This window comes from Gavialis gangeticus, unplaced genomic scaffold (assembly GCF_001723915.1).
Source record: "Gavialis gangeticus isolate Ggan-Ray unplaced genomic scaffold, GavGan_comp1, whole genome shotgun sequence".
Taxonomy (NCBI): Eukaryota; Metazoa; Chordata; order Crocodylia; family Gavialidae; genus Gavialis; species Gavialis gangeticus.
In genome coordinates, this window is record NW_017728996.1 from 14,801,877 (window position 1) to 14,816,857 (window position 14,981).

General features: G+C 44.3%; 1 protein-coding gene across 1 annotated transcript in view; it reads right to left on the reverse strand.

Moving 5' to 3' along the window:
• The window catches only part of SV2B (synaptic vesicle glycoprotein 2B), a 127,001-nt gene that overhangs the window by 18,198 nt on the left and 93,822 nt on the right, over positions 1-14,981 (reverse strand). Inside the window, exons 3-9 of the mRNA XM_019504046.1 lie at positions 13,280-13,460; positions 12,169-12,320; positions 8,983-9,116; positions 8,247-8,336; positions 5,777-5,887; positions 4,780-4,868; positions 3,319-3,483 (exon numbers count right to left, since the gene is read on the reverse strand). Of these exons, the coding sequence (XP_019359591.1) occupies positions 3,319-3,483; positions 4,780-4,868; positions 5,777-5,887; positions 8,247-8,336; positions 8,983-9,116; positions 12,169-12,320; positions 13,280-13,460 (922 nt within the window). The remainder of the gene's footprint in view (positions 1-3,318; positions 3,484-4,779; positions 4,869-5,776; positions 5,888-8,246; positions 8,337-8,982; positions 9,117-12,168; positions 12,321-13,279; positions 13,461-14,981) is intronic.

A 14,981-nucleotide genomic window follows, 5' to 3' on the forward strand; every position in this document is an offset into this window, starting at 1 on the left:
CTCACTGTGCTACCCTGTAACACACAAACCCAGAGAGACTGAGGATGCATCTAAACTGCGCTGCTGGTATCTTGGGGGTGTCCAACCCTCCCATTCCTGGAAGTCAGTCCTTCTCCCATCCCCAGAGGAACGAGGTCCCTTCCACGGCTCCTCTTCTGGGAGAACCTGCTTGTCTCCACCTCCTCTTCAGGTTCCCTGCCTGCTTTATCGCTTTACAAGGGTCTCCTTCCAAGACATGTGACTGCCAAGCTGTATTATTCAGGCAGTGACAGGCATGAAAAGTCCTCTGATATGAAGCCTGACTTCTGTGTTCTGCTTGACAGAAAGGTGACACAATACTGATTCAACTACATATTTCAGAGGGACATTGTGAAGATGATTAGCTGAAAATGCAAAGAACAGTGTGCATACAAGTATTACTGCCCAAGCTAATGAGATCAGGGTTAGCATCAAATAAAAGGCTTCTAACAGAGATCCAGAATCTTAATTTAATTGAGCATTTGCAACAGAACCTAGTTTGATGTTTATATTTCATTAAATTAATGATACAGGCCTCTCAACAGAAGCCTCAGACAGGCATTATTATTTCGCAGAAAAATTACGTAAAGGCTAATCAAGCCTTTTGTTCCAAAAAGAAGGTCTCATGGGTTACAGTACAACTTAGACTGATCTGCATTCGCTTGGTAATAGCTTGTGATGTATTTACTCTCAAAGCCTTTTAAAGAGCTCTCCTACAGTTTGCTTTCTTTACATTCATCTTCCAAAGAGTTATGAAGCAGTTGCATGGTATACAATGGGGTTCTAACTCACTGCCAAGGGCTGGAGGGAAAACAGAACTATAAATCATATTGAGAGGTGATGCAGACCATAATGAAATGCAGGTTGAACAGGTTCTGAGTGAGTCACTGCATTGGGAAAGAACCAAGAGGGTATTGGGCAACACATTTGAGAGTCCCTCTTATGCCAAAGGGAGTTTATGATCTGTGAGCTGCTGAGTGCCCTTCACACACCCACTGAAACCAGGGAGAAATCATGGACAGATTGGATACAGGAGAGAATTACACATCCATGAAGTTAACACCTGAGCTCATGTAGACTGTGATGATTCAGACCCATAGAATCATAGGAAAAATAGGTCTGGAAGGGACTTCAAGAGGTCATATAATTTGCTGCCACACTCAAGGAAGAGACTTATCCCTGTCTAAATTAACCCAGACAAGTGTTTATCTAACCTGCATTTAATTTTTTTCAACGCCAGAGAGTCCACCACCCCTCTCCATAGCCTGTTCTAGTACTTAACCACACTCATTGATAGGAAGTTCTTCCTAGTATCCAACCAAAATTTCCCTAGTTACAATTTCAGCTCATTTCTTCTTGCCCTGTCTCCTGTGAATATCGAGGACAGTTGATCACCATCCTCTTGATAACACTCCTTTTTGGATTTGAAGACTGGTTTCAAATCCTCCAGCAATCTTCTCTTCCTCCATCTAAATAAACCTAGTTTTTCCAACCTTTCCTCATCTGGCATGGTTTTAGATTTCCAACAATTGTGTTGCTTTCCATGGGACATCTTCCAATTTGTTTAGGTCTGTTTTGAAATATAGTACCTCCAACTGGACACAGTACTCCAGCTGTCACCTTAGCAGAGCTGAATCAAGTGGAAGAATCATCACTCCTTGTGACTTGCACACAATACTTGTATTAACAGACTCCAGGATGCTATTCACTTTTTTGCAACAATATTATACTGTTGACTCATCTTCATCTTGTGCTCCACTACAACCTGAGGGCCTTTTCTGTAGACTTGCAGCCTACTCAGTTTTTCTCCATTTTATATTTGGACATGCAATTGTTCCATCCTAAATGTTGGGTTTTGCACTGGCACTTGTTGAGCTTCCTCCAGTTGATCTTGTATCTTTTCCCAATGTATCATGGTACTTCTATATCATAATCAGGACCTCTAAGGTGCCTGCTACCTCACCGACCTAGAGCCCATGGTAAATAATGGCTTTAATGCACCAGAGAAATGTTTGCTTTCAGGGAACTATATTTAAAAAGTGTCCCTTGCTGAGTACCACTAGATGTCAGTGTGTCCTAAGGAAATAAAAGAAAGCTACCTCTGGATTCAGAGAAACCCAGCAGAGATGGGCTTGCTCTCAACTCCTGGTAGACTGGTTCCAGATGAATGAACTCTTGGGGTCAGAAGAAGTTTGCTGGGAAAATGAGCTAGGAAAGAGATCCCTCAAGTTTGCTTTGGACCTGTTAGTAAAGGTGGATGGGAAGAAAGTAGGCAAACCTGGGTAATGAGAGCATGTAGCCTATAGAGAGCTCCCTGTGGCACCCCAGGGATTTGCAAATCATGCATGCCAGAGGCCTGCCCAAGACCTGTTTTGATGCCTCCATTAGTTTGTCCTTCTACGGAGGCAGGGGGAGTCACCACCAGGTGAAGACAACAAAAATCCTGTTTCCCTTTCAACTGTTAAGGTTGTGACCTTACATTGGCTGGGTCTTGTGGCACTACTGGGGTTTGCTGTTTGCCTTTCTCGGAGGGCCACATGGACAGGTTTTACTGGCACAAATATTTAAGGGAAGCAAATGTCACGGCTGCAAACATGAGGACTCACAGCCAATAATTCCCATGCATGGCGATTCAGGCCATCAGTACTGATGCACTTGGTGTCCTGAGCCTGCTGGCATAGCAAGGGGGCAGTGCTGTAGACCTACCTCTTCTACACCCCTCCCTGCGCCTCATGGCCACAGATAAATTTTTCTAGAGGTTGGGTGAAATCTTGAGGTGACCCCCTGTGGGGTCTCTTGTAGGGGTGTACCCTGCCACACCATGTGAGCTATCATGGGAGGGTGTTTGGGTGTCCTGTGGGGACAATGTTCAGTCATCCCTTAGCCTGTGACACAAAGTAACTGCCCTCCTGACCCCCCTATATCTACACCCTGGTTATACATACTGTCCTGGCGATGGGCTGCACAAGTAGGGAGAAGATCCCTGCATATTCTTCTTCCTATACAACTACAGCAGGGCAATCTGCAACCTAAATTAAGCACTCCAATCCCATATTAACTAAGCAAAACTGTAGGATCTACCTCCCTCTGAAGTATTTTACCCCCTAACACTGTTTTGATGTATTTACCCTCAAAGCATCTCTGTAAGGCAATGTAGCACTATTACCCCCATGCTGGAGAGCACAAAACAAGGCACAGAGAGCTTAAGTGACATGTCAGCACCAATAGCTAGCTATGGACCATCCTTCCTCTCAGTCTCATGCTTCCAGATGCAAAAGAAACTAGGTCAAAGTTACTTACTTGTCATTAATATATTCCATATTTCTATGGATCTGGTTTTCCAGTGTGAAGTTGAAGGTGGCATTTGATATCTTGTCCTTAGTGAAGGGTTTCACTTTGGATTTGTACGTCTCATCTTGGAAATATCGAATCATGTCAGGGAACCAGACAATGAGGCCATAGTAGCTGCAGCACAACAAGCAAAGGGACATGTTGGGATATGGGACGTGGGTCCTAAAAATACTCTGATATTTTCACAATGTCTTCCATACCATATGGTTCACAGCTTGAAAGCTCCATATTTTGGTTTTTAGTCACCATTTTGAGCTGAGAGCTGGGGAAAGATCTGGAACGCAAAGTCTTCTAAGTGTCCATAGAAGAGCAATGGCCTGAGTAGAGTCAAAGCAAGTGTTTCAGACCCCACCCTGGAAGGATTTAGGGAACTACCAGGTTTTGAATCTTCACAACTTATTCTGTCCTCAAATTATTTGCTGAGGCTGCCAGTAGAGAGGGCACTAGTGATGCCTATTGGACATAGCTAAATAGCTGTAAACATCCTGTATAAATTGGCTTAACAACTCATAACCATACCTCTTTTGGTTCACTTTCTATAAACAAGCAGTCAGGTTGCATTAGCAGAGATCCTGGTGGAAAGTAATGGGTTAAGCCGAACACAGCCCTCTCATCCCCTCCCTCCCCCTACCACAACGCTCATTAAAAGGGAATGTTAAAGTCACTTTCCATAAGCATTTATATCAGACACCTAAAAATGACACACAGGAACAGAAATGATACCATATGTGTCATGTAACAAATCTCAATTAACCAGCACGGCACAGAGTTTAAGGAATTCATTTATATTTCCCCCTCATATTTGAATCATACCATAAAACCCACACTCCATTCATGGGCATGCTCCAAAAAGAAAAGGACAAAACATCCCGTAAGTTTTTTTTCCCTATATAAACCCTTTTCTAACCCTCTCACCAGAAAATGTCTCCATTGTGGGCATTCATTGACCTTCACATACACTGAGACTGTCCTCACCCAGTTTCCATATGCCAATAAAACTGCCATTAGCAATTACTTTTAGACATTGCTGATAGGAGAAGGATTCAGACCAAAGACCTGGAGCTAAAAGGCTCTATATAGCATTACTGAGCCATGCAGTGCAAATCCATGTGCATGTGAAGAGGTCCTCAAGTATTGCCTTATTCAACATGTATTGCCGTAAAAAAATTTAGGAGTAGTCTAATCAAAGAGTAAATCATAGATGCTGAGCAGAGCAAGGCCTATTTTTACAAGGTCTGTCTTTTCAAATAGACATGGATATGCAAAACTGAATTTTTATAACAATTTATTCACTTGGCCAGGTAATTCTGTCCTAATCTAAGATGATGGTTTGTTGTAGATGCACCTTGACTTTAGCAAGAAGCCTTCAGAGGGCTCCAAGCCCCTGATAAAGTTAGAGAAGTAACTTACCTCAAGGCCATTGTAAACCAAACCACAGCCAGAATCAGGGTGTTCATCCTGTATTGGGTTGTCAAGCAACATAACACATTATCCCAGACCTACAAATGCATAAGAAAGAGTGAGTCAGGGAAATCTTTGCAGAGATCATAAAAGATTATTTTCTGATCAAGCTGTGAACTTAATGTTACAGGAAAGAGGGTTTATTTGGGGAAGGGAGGCTGGGCTATTGTATTCCAGTGTTCTTAGGGCTATGCTTATAAAAACAGATTGCATACATTGAGGGCACAGCATTGATACAGGCTTGCACTCCAGGATAGTTCACTTCTACAATGAGTTTGTGTGTGTGTGCACAGCACTATAATGCACTGAAAGGATTTGGAGCAGCTCTGCTCTGTGTGTCATAGAGCCTGGTCTTCCAACCATTGAGAGAGATTCTCATTTACTTCATGTGGCAAGAGTTTGTACCTCTGAAGCAGGAAAGTCTAAAAGGAATGGCTATGAAGTTCTTGGGCAGTCATGGTATGGGCAGTATAATAGCAAATCCATATGCAGTGAAGAGTTTATATTGTAAGGCGGAAGACTTGATCTCAGCTGGCAGAAGAGCAAGCATCCAGCATTATAATTTATCCTGTGTGGTTAGCATTTTCAACAGAATACGGATTCTGTATTAGGCTTTGTCTGTAGGACATCTCCACGCAAGTAGAAGGGAAATCAAATGCTTGGGTCATCTGATGCAAGCACTGTGCCTTTAGCATAGCTTAACTGGCTTGCTTTATGTAGCCAGTCCTTTCAGGAACTGACTGGTGGCTTGTGGTAAAAAAGAATCAGAGTGGACATGTATGTGTATCCATATAGAAAATATTACCCGAGCCCAGACCCATTTCTCCTACATAGTGAACACAAGCGATGGTTTGAATGTGAATTAGGATCTCAACACACCTAATGCACCGAAGCCTCGAAGCCCAATGGGCAAAAGCTCTCGCAGGATGGTCTTTCTGCTCCATACCTGTTTGAATGTGGTTGTGAATCTGACCAGCCAGCGCTGGTACCATGTCCCTGTGGAGCTTTGGATTTCAATAAACTCATCTATTTGCTTTGGAGTTTTGATGTGGGCAACCTTGGAATAAAAAGAAAGAAACCAGCCAACAGTTAAACCACCGACCCTGAATGGACTTGTCATCTTACCTTCTGCACAACACTTTCTCCAATGTTGGCTACTGAATGTCCCGTCCTAGTGTTTTGTTTCAACAGGTTTCCATTAAATGCTGAATTGAATGATTTTCTCATAAGCTATAAATTTATCTCTTCCTTTCTCCCTCTTTCTGACACATTTCAAATGTATCACGTCAACTTTGAATCTTCATTAATTAGGTTGGTATTAAAATCTAAATCTGATACCCATCATGTTTAGCCAGCACCACAGTATGTGAATTTGATGTCTTTAAGAAACTGAGGAGCGATCAGAGCTGGCAATTACTGCGAAAAGCTCTAAGAACAGTCAATCATGTTTTTAAACAAATTTGCTTCAACTGTGTCTTCTTGTTCTCGTTTCTCCGATGCTACTGGCAGGAGCATTCCCTGACACAGCAAGTTTGAAGCATCAGTGTCAGAACAGTGGTGGAGCATGAATTCAAAATGCATAAATGTGAACATTTGCATCAAAAAAGTCATGCAGTCAAGGAATGAAGCACGCCCTATGGCCAATTTGTCCAGCCACAGCAGACTGAATTTTGAATACTGTAAACAGCTCATCAACAGCTAAGAATACATCACACAGAAAGTATGTGGTGAATAATTTTCAATAAAGGGCATGTTCAAGAAACCCAGGATGTGTTTGCAAATAAGAAAAGGTGGTGAATGTTCATGGTATAAGTTACTGAATAGGAATGATTCACCCCATTCTGCAGTCTAGGCTCTGTATTAAATGTCAGGCCTGGGAAATGTCCCAGAAACAGCTGCTTCAGTACTTTATGGCTGACTGACACCTGCTGGCCAATCGGAAAATGACAAATGCCAACGTACTGCATCGCATTCCCGGAGCCTGTCTGCCTGCCTGCGCCAGTAAATGTCAGTAAGTCTCGATTCACTAGCCAAACTCCAGACTTGATCATTTCAAGATATAGCCAATCTAACGTCGCTAGTTGGAACGATGGGCACTAATCAGTGCAGTAGCAATCAACTGCTCATTAAGAGCCTAGGAGCAGAAGACTTCAGATCATCAAATGCTGGAACAAGCCCACAGTGCCTCAACATAGGAGTGGTGTCAGATAGGCACAGACAATACACACCCCTAAAGTGCCCGAAACCCTGCAGGACTGTCTCACATCATAATATGAACACCCCGGTGCATGAGAGCTAACTACACACGATAAAGTGGACAGGTGGGGCTGGCATGCAGCAGAGGAGAAAGCAGTCCTGCATGTGAGGCACCCCTGCAGATAACCCGTCAGGCCATGCCAGTGTTCCAGGAAAGCTAGTTAATGATTTTAGAGCAGGTTGCTTTATCTTCGTTCTTTTTCAGGAGGGTTTTCATCCGTCAAATAGCCTGTGCCCAGGAAATAGCACAGGGTCATTAAGCCTCTTGTCTGAACCTGGAGCCTGAACACATTTGAAGGTGCAGTGAATTAATTACTGAGGGGCTCATTAGTTACAGACACCCTTTCTCAGTGACTTGTCTAAGCAGGGAGGCCTGCCTTGTTTGCACCGATCAGCTGCGCTTTGCATCCAAACGTGCCTCCTTTTCTTCTCGCCATCCTCCTGTGAAACGCATGTGCCTTCTCATACGTATCACCTGAAATCACAGGCTGTTTCCTGGCTAGTTCACTGACCACTTACAACCAAATTACTGTAATGTACAATTAACCCCACCACACACCATCTGTCTGCTTGCTAAATTAGACTGGGTCCACGTTTCGACCTTTTTCACACAGAGCATAGGTCCAATGCATAATAATCATTCACCTTACTTTCCCTCAGAGAGCTTAAAAGCTGGATATGAAGCAGATGGAGTTTTGGAAGCTCATGAGGAAGTACATGGAGTTTAATCACAGTTTGATTAGAAGCCGGAACAGGGAAAGGAGTCATCGGCATTTCCCACAACTAGTCTCTCCTGTTTGTTTTTTTCTGACGGCAGAACAATTAGGCATGTGCGTGCAGCCAGAAAACCAGTGGGGTCTACACTGTGTTTTGTCCCTATGAATGTACAGCGCTCACTAACAGCTTTTACGGCTGAAGAACTGCTGCAGAAAGGGGTTGGCATGTGACTTACTAAGTGCCACTCTCATATTCTCACCTTCTCCCGTCTGACACCCTGCAGGTCAAATAATAAATGGGACACTGGAGATCCCCCTGGGTAGAATTCATTAAGGGGCCATCATCCCTGAAGGCAAATAACGGAGTATAAGAAGCTCCGTATGTCAATGTCCCCACTAACAAGGAGTAGAAATCATCCCCTTCCCCAGGGAAACCACACTCACTGTGAACACTCTCTCCGGCTCCCCCTTGGCTCGCATGTTGGTGTCGTGAACTTGCTTGAGAATCATCCAGGCTTCATCATGTTTACCTGTCTGGGAACATGACGGGAAGACATATGCCCAGTTAGCTACCAACTGTTATGGTCTCCATATACCCTGGGGTAAAGTGGTGTGCCTCAGTTGCTCCATCTATAAAATAGGGATAAATTATTCTTGCCTTGGTGGGGTTCTAAGAGTTCATCTGTGTATGTAAACTTCTTTGAGAGCTTGAGATGAATGATACCACCACGTGCAGTAAACCAGCTACATGCTGTACCCTTGTCTGTGCATGCACTGAAATCCAGTCCCCATGTATTTTATCCTAATCATGTTTCTTGCCTTTCACTTTTCCAACCAGATCCACTGTTTACATTCCCAAAATGCATGTTGTGTTTGGATCTTATCCACAAAGCCTTTGACGGATTTAAAAATCCCATGTCTGTTCATTCTTTTTATTGTTCACTGTGGATGTTAGCATTCAAGTGTGATATGCTAGAAGAATGTGAGTAGCAACATGGCACAGAGGGCCAGAAATGAGACTGTGAAGCCAAGTACGTCTCTGTCTCTGAGTTCGTGTGCATTTATGTGAGTGTGTGTGGTGGGTACATGAGCAGCACACATTACTCACAGTGGCCCCTCATGTGTCAGGAGGGACTAGGTGCCCTCTGTTAAAAATCCAACTGCAGTTGAGTCATCTTACCTCCAGCAAAAAACGTGGGCTTTCGGGCATGAATTTTAATGCTATCAGTGAAGCGATACAAGGCAGAACACAGACCAGTACAAAAACCCTCCAGCTGTGGAATTGGTACTTGGTTCCCATACTGAAACCCCAACCTGTGAACAGCAAAAGGGAAAGAGTGAAAATTCTGGCCATTAATATAGATCGATCTCTCTCTCTTCCTCATAGCTACAAACCAGACCCTGTATGTCTGCAAATGATGATGATAGGCTGACGGTTTCTCATCTGATGAAAGATGAACTCCTCCTAGTAATGGATTCCCCTTGTGGCCTCCACCAAATGGTTCAATAGATAACAGCCTATGAGTTCGTACTCATTACAGACAATGGAATGGATTATCCCCACGTTCCTGTCTTTTTAAAGACTTTCTTTACCTTTCGGTTCAGAAAGCACGCTGGAAATGAGCGTACCTACAAAGGTACCTACAAAGGGAACAGAGGGTCTAGTAGTGCTGTTTATAACACTTCTACTGCCTCTTTCCCCCTTACAAATAATTTTAGGTACTTAGTACTTCAAGGCACCTTGGAGAGAACAAAATGCATAACATATCAAGGAGGAAAGCAGTCATCCCCGTTTTAAAGATGAGGATGGGATGATGGATGATTTCCAGAAACACACAATCAGGGGTTGGAATTGAAACTCCAAGCCTCTGGGCTTTAGTCTTATATTTAGGTAACACGTTTCTCTGGGATGTCCCTTGGTCTCTGACAAGGCCAGATAGTAACCAAATAAGGGGCTGAGAGTACAACTGTAAAGATTCAAATGGCAGCTGCGCCAAAGCAGATGTTTCTTTTTTTTTCCCCACAAGCCAGCATTAATCAAAGACCCAACTAAAATGGATCTTTAATCAAAACTCTCTTTTCTCAGTTTGCCTTCCCAGACAAAACTCATGGGGGGAGAAATGTGGATTTCAAACACTGCTTTTTCCACTCTCTTTCCCTCTCACAATACTGAACTAAACAAGTTACGGGTTTTTTAGCAATCAGACCTCCATCGGCCACAGCGCTGTCCTCAGTCAATCAAGTCCCAAAACAGGATGGCACAAGGGGATAGCAGAAAGGCCAACTGTACAGCGCAGGAACCAGATGTACTAACAACAGACAGACGCAGTGCGGAGCCACCACTTGCAAGGTTCAAGTATTACCTTTTAAGGGCTTGTTCGGTTTCTTTAAATCATATTTGCAAATAATGAATGGGTTTCAGCCCAACCCCATTGCACTGTAGTTGCCATGTCTGTTCCAAGAGTCTGGATGTACTATTACTGGCCAAACCTGTGATCATTTTTAAATACTAGACACTACAGACAGATAGATATTTTAGTCTTCCTTCATGGCCTTTTTGCCCTGTCCTACTTTTCTCCAACAGGATTTTGCAAGCAGCTGGTATTACTGGATCCTAGATAGGGCATTAATCTTGTTGATTAGATACTCATGGGCTGATGTGTTCCTACATTATGTGTAATGAGTTACCAGGAGAATCATATGACCCAAAGCTTTTCCTTCCTAACAACACTACATTTCAGAGACCTCACATCTCCTTTTCTCTCATTTAGGATCCCAGCACATTTATGTTCTAGAGAGACAGAATCACAAAAAACCCACCTGGAATCTGGCTAAGAAAAGTGGGTATATGATAGCCTTGCTCATTTAGCCCTGTATTAGAATCATAGGATTGGAAAAGACTTCCATGGCCACCTAAACCACCTCCAACCCCTGTTACTAGCAAGGCCAGACAATTAAAACAGAAGTGCAGATGGGCTGAGCCTGTCGCTGATAAAGGCGGTGGATTAAAGAGCAAATGGCCACACCTGGCTGCAGGGTGCAGCAGGCCTGGCCAGGTGAACAGAAGTAGGATCAGGATTTGGGAAAGGAAGGCTCTTAGGCAAGTAGGGCCTGTGGGCTGCTTTGATAAAGCAGAGAGACTTCTTATTTCTTTTATGGAACAGCTTGTATCATTTGGATTATTACTTTGATTTGGACTTGTGAACTGGAGAACTGGTTGGTCCTACAAGGGGTGGAGAAAGCTGTGGATAGGGGGTTTGGGTGGGGTCCCACACCCACCTTTTGTTTTGTCATAGGGGCTAAAATACACCCCCAAGCCACATGGGGAACCCTAGCACATGGAGATGGAATCCTAAAAAGTTGTGAGATGACCACTGAGGCCAGGCCTAAAGTCCAGAAGCTGAGGTCTTTATAAGGTGGGCATGGACAGAGAGAAAAAGGAGCCTAGGCTTTAACAACTGGAGCCCTGACAAGCTCTCAGAAAACCACAGGGACAATCCCAGGAAAGGGAGTGCCCTGTGTGGGTGTGCAGGGGCAAAAGGACCCAAGTACGGTGATGGGTCTGGTAGAGCCAGCCAGACAGTCTGTGGAGCTGCTGCCAGTCCTATGGCTTCCTTCCACTTCCCAACATACAGCAACATCAAAGTCATGGCAGAAAAGTAACAGAAGCATAGGCAGGCTGAGAGAAAGTTGGGAAAAAGCAGCGTGGGCTCTACTTACCTTACACCCCTGCTCAAATATAGGATACGCTATTCCTACTGGGGTATGTAAGAGTTGTTACTTATTGGCAATTGTTTGGCTGAGCATGAACAGAAGTCATGGAGTTTCAGTCAAACCCTCCCCAAGTTTGGAGGTACACAGATTTGGGTCTGGTGCTTGGCAATTGATGGAGAGAAGACAGTAGCTGCAATCTGCAGTACTAGAAATGTGATGTATTTGTGGTCTTTGCTCCAACAGAGCCTTTCCCACTTTCCAGGTGACTACATGTGCATTACTGTGCAGTAACTAATTGGGCATAATGCAGTTACTAATGCAGTAACTAACTGGACATAAATTTGATACCTGCATGGTGCAGGTATCAAATTTATGCTCAAGTCAGCATCAGTCACCATATTTACTGTGCAGTACAGGTGCGCACATGTAGACGTGTGCCTGTACTGTGGAGTAATTTCAGTTACTGTGCAGTAAATGCGCACATGTAGACGTGACCAATGTGTTTAGGATGGACACTTCACCAGATATAACACTTCTTCTCTATTTCCTGTGTTGCTAACATGTGGCTGGGTGAGTGTGAACATATTCTGTGTATGCAGACCTAGGGGTATTGATATGGTGTTCTCCAGAACAGAAACCTCAAAGCATTTACCGTAGTGTGGAATGATGCTCCAAGCCATTGCCGAGGCATAAATGCCACCAACCATCCAGAACATGCAGAGCCAGCTCAGGTGTTCTCCCCTCTTCTCGCGAGAAAGGAATTCAGAGAAATAGGCAAACACGATAGGGAGGGATCCCCCAATACTGAGAAGAAGAAAAAAAAATCACACAGGAAGAATACAGGTCTTCAGGGAACAAGATCTCTCACCAGCCAAAGTGTCTTAGGGTAAAGGAGGAGCCTACTTTTTCCTTCGGCAACTCAGCAGAACCCACGGTCATTCTCCTGCATGGAGAACCATTGGCAAGACTATGATGCTACCTAGCTTCCTCTGTCATCCTGTTCTTGGATATCAAGGAGGGACATGAAGCTTGTTATGAGCGGAAAATACGTTTTAATGTACATTGTGAATGTAATGCTGTGCTGCTTTATCCAGAGAGGACCTGCTGAGCCTTTGGGCTGTAGCCACTTGTCCTGTCTGAAACTGCAGAATTGAGCATAGGAGCACAACCTCATTTTACAGTGGCAACCAAGAGCCAGCCAGTAGAAACAGCTTACAGTGGCTATTGGCTTCAGCAGATTTGATCTGCTCATCTCTAGGAAGGACCAGGTCTGTAATTCCCCTTATCCATCCCCTGCGCTACTTAGTCCGAGGGGAAATGTTTATGGAGCCACAGCGGCTGCCATGTTATTGGTGTCCTGCGCCCCTCTGGAACAACAGGGAGAGCTCAGGTCCCAGGAGACAACTGTCTATATTGCAAGTGACATCCGTCACTGCCCTTATTCACAATTTCAGCATGAAGACCGAGACTTCAGAGTCTTTCCAACAGGTACACGGGCCTGACATGCTGAGTAAATGTTGCCACCCCCATGCTGTTTTGTGCAGTGGCTAAAATCTCTGCCTTCAGGGCTATCAATATTCCAAGCACTAAATTTGTTTTATGCAACGCAAAACAAGAAAACGTATCATTCCCCTGTCTGGCAGCTTCTGCCTGTCCGTGTAGAACCAGCGGTTAGGCCGTCCATTGCCTCGGCCTCTGTGTGAACTGCTACAAGTCCCTCCACCAGAACAATTAGCTGATGGGCTAAAGAGAGAGGTACCCACCCGAAGCCAGAGATAAGGCGGCAGAAAAGGAAGAATCCATATCCCTGGGTGAAGGAGGAGAGAAAAACAAAGGCAGCGTTGATTGCAAGTGATATGATGAGGCATTTCCTTCTTCCCAGTTTGTCTGCCAGGCCACCCCACATGACAGCCCCCACCATCATTCCCAGGTAGACTATCAGGCCTAGTGGAAAGAGAGAGACAGGGAGACAAGGCAATTAGCAACAGCCTCTCAGGTGTTTGGTGCAGTAGAATTTGACATCTCACATGTGTCTTCACATTCAAAGCATTTTCCACAACAACTTAACCAGCTACCAGCCATGGGCTCCGATGAGAGGAGGATGGTTACTGAAACACCCGACCAGCCTGAACGCCTGCAAGTGCCTGAAATCCACTGCCTCTTGAGAGAAACAGTATTATTTGGCAGGTACCAGTGTGGATAATGCTTCTTCTCTGAGTCCCAGGTATTTGCTTATATGTCCTCTTATGACAGAATAGTTTACTGGAATCTACAGAGTCACTTCCATGTTCGAGGGAGTCAAATTATGACATGTGAATATTCATAATACCCATGAGTTTGGAGAAAACAATGTTGACATATGTTTGGAAAGCCCCTGGCGCTTCACAGCTGCCAGCAATGATCAGTATAAATAAAGCTAAGAATAAGTCATATCTAACAAATGGGATACATCCCGTTCTAAAACCCAAAGGTCCCAGGTAATTAACAGTCTATTACTTCTAGGATCTGCATATTAACAAGTCAGACTGGCTCCAGAAGCCAAGACCGGCTGAATTGTATTCCTGACTGTGCCAGTGATTCACTGTGTGACCCTGCATCTCTTTGCCTCTGTTTCTCCATATGTACAATGGGGATAATGACATTGGCTCTCCAGGGCTGTGTAAGAGCTGAAAATGTAAGGTCAAGTGCTTAAGTTGGTTGGGGTTTTTTTACCCTCTAGTGTGACATGGTTCCAGGTAACAAAAAACACCCGACTCATTCAGCTTCAGGTGACATCTGATTTCCACCCCAAGAAAATGAGATCTTTGGAGTTGTCCAAGTGTCTGCCCTACATAATGTGTTGCTGTGCAGAGATAGCCAAACTCTAAACCAATGTGGAAGCAATTTTGCTGCAATCTTGCTGAGCTGCACCCAGGCTTATTTACCTTGCCAAAGCTAGTTAGTTCAGCTATTGCTACACTGTGCTACAGTGTGCAGTAAAGACATACCCACATTTGAGCAGCCAGAGACTTCTCTTCCCTACCTCACTGGTCACTCATCCCCCAGCACGTCAGCAACAGCCTGGCCTAAGCAGCTTATAACACACGTGTCCCCAGTACGTGCCACTAGCTATCAAACAGCAGTCTGTCTTAGCTCCGCTGACCCAAGGGTATGGAGGGAGAAGCATCCTGAGCTCCTGCCCATTTTTCATGAAACATTGACAGAGCAGAGAGATGGCTAAAGAAAGGGAGAAACTCTTTGCTGGTTACACCCAAGTTTCCCTTTAATTATGCCATCTTTGACCACTCTGGCTTTCACTGATTCACCAGGAAGGGCCACCCCGTCTAGTCTGACCTTCTGTTTAACACAAGCAATAGGATTTCATCTATTTACTTCTGTACTGAGGCAATTACATGGTTGAAGTCTTGTCCAGAAAGGCATCCAGACTTGATTCAAAGACTTCAAGAGATGGAGCATCCCTTGGTA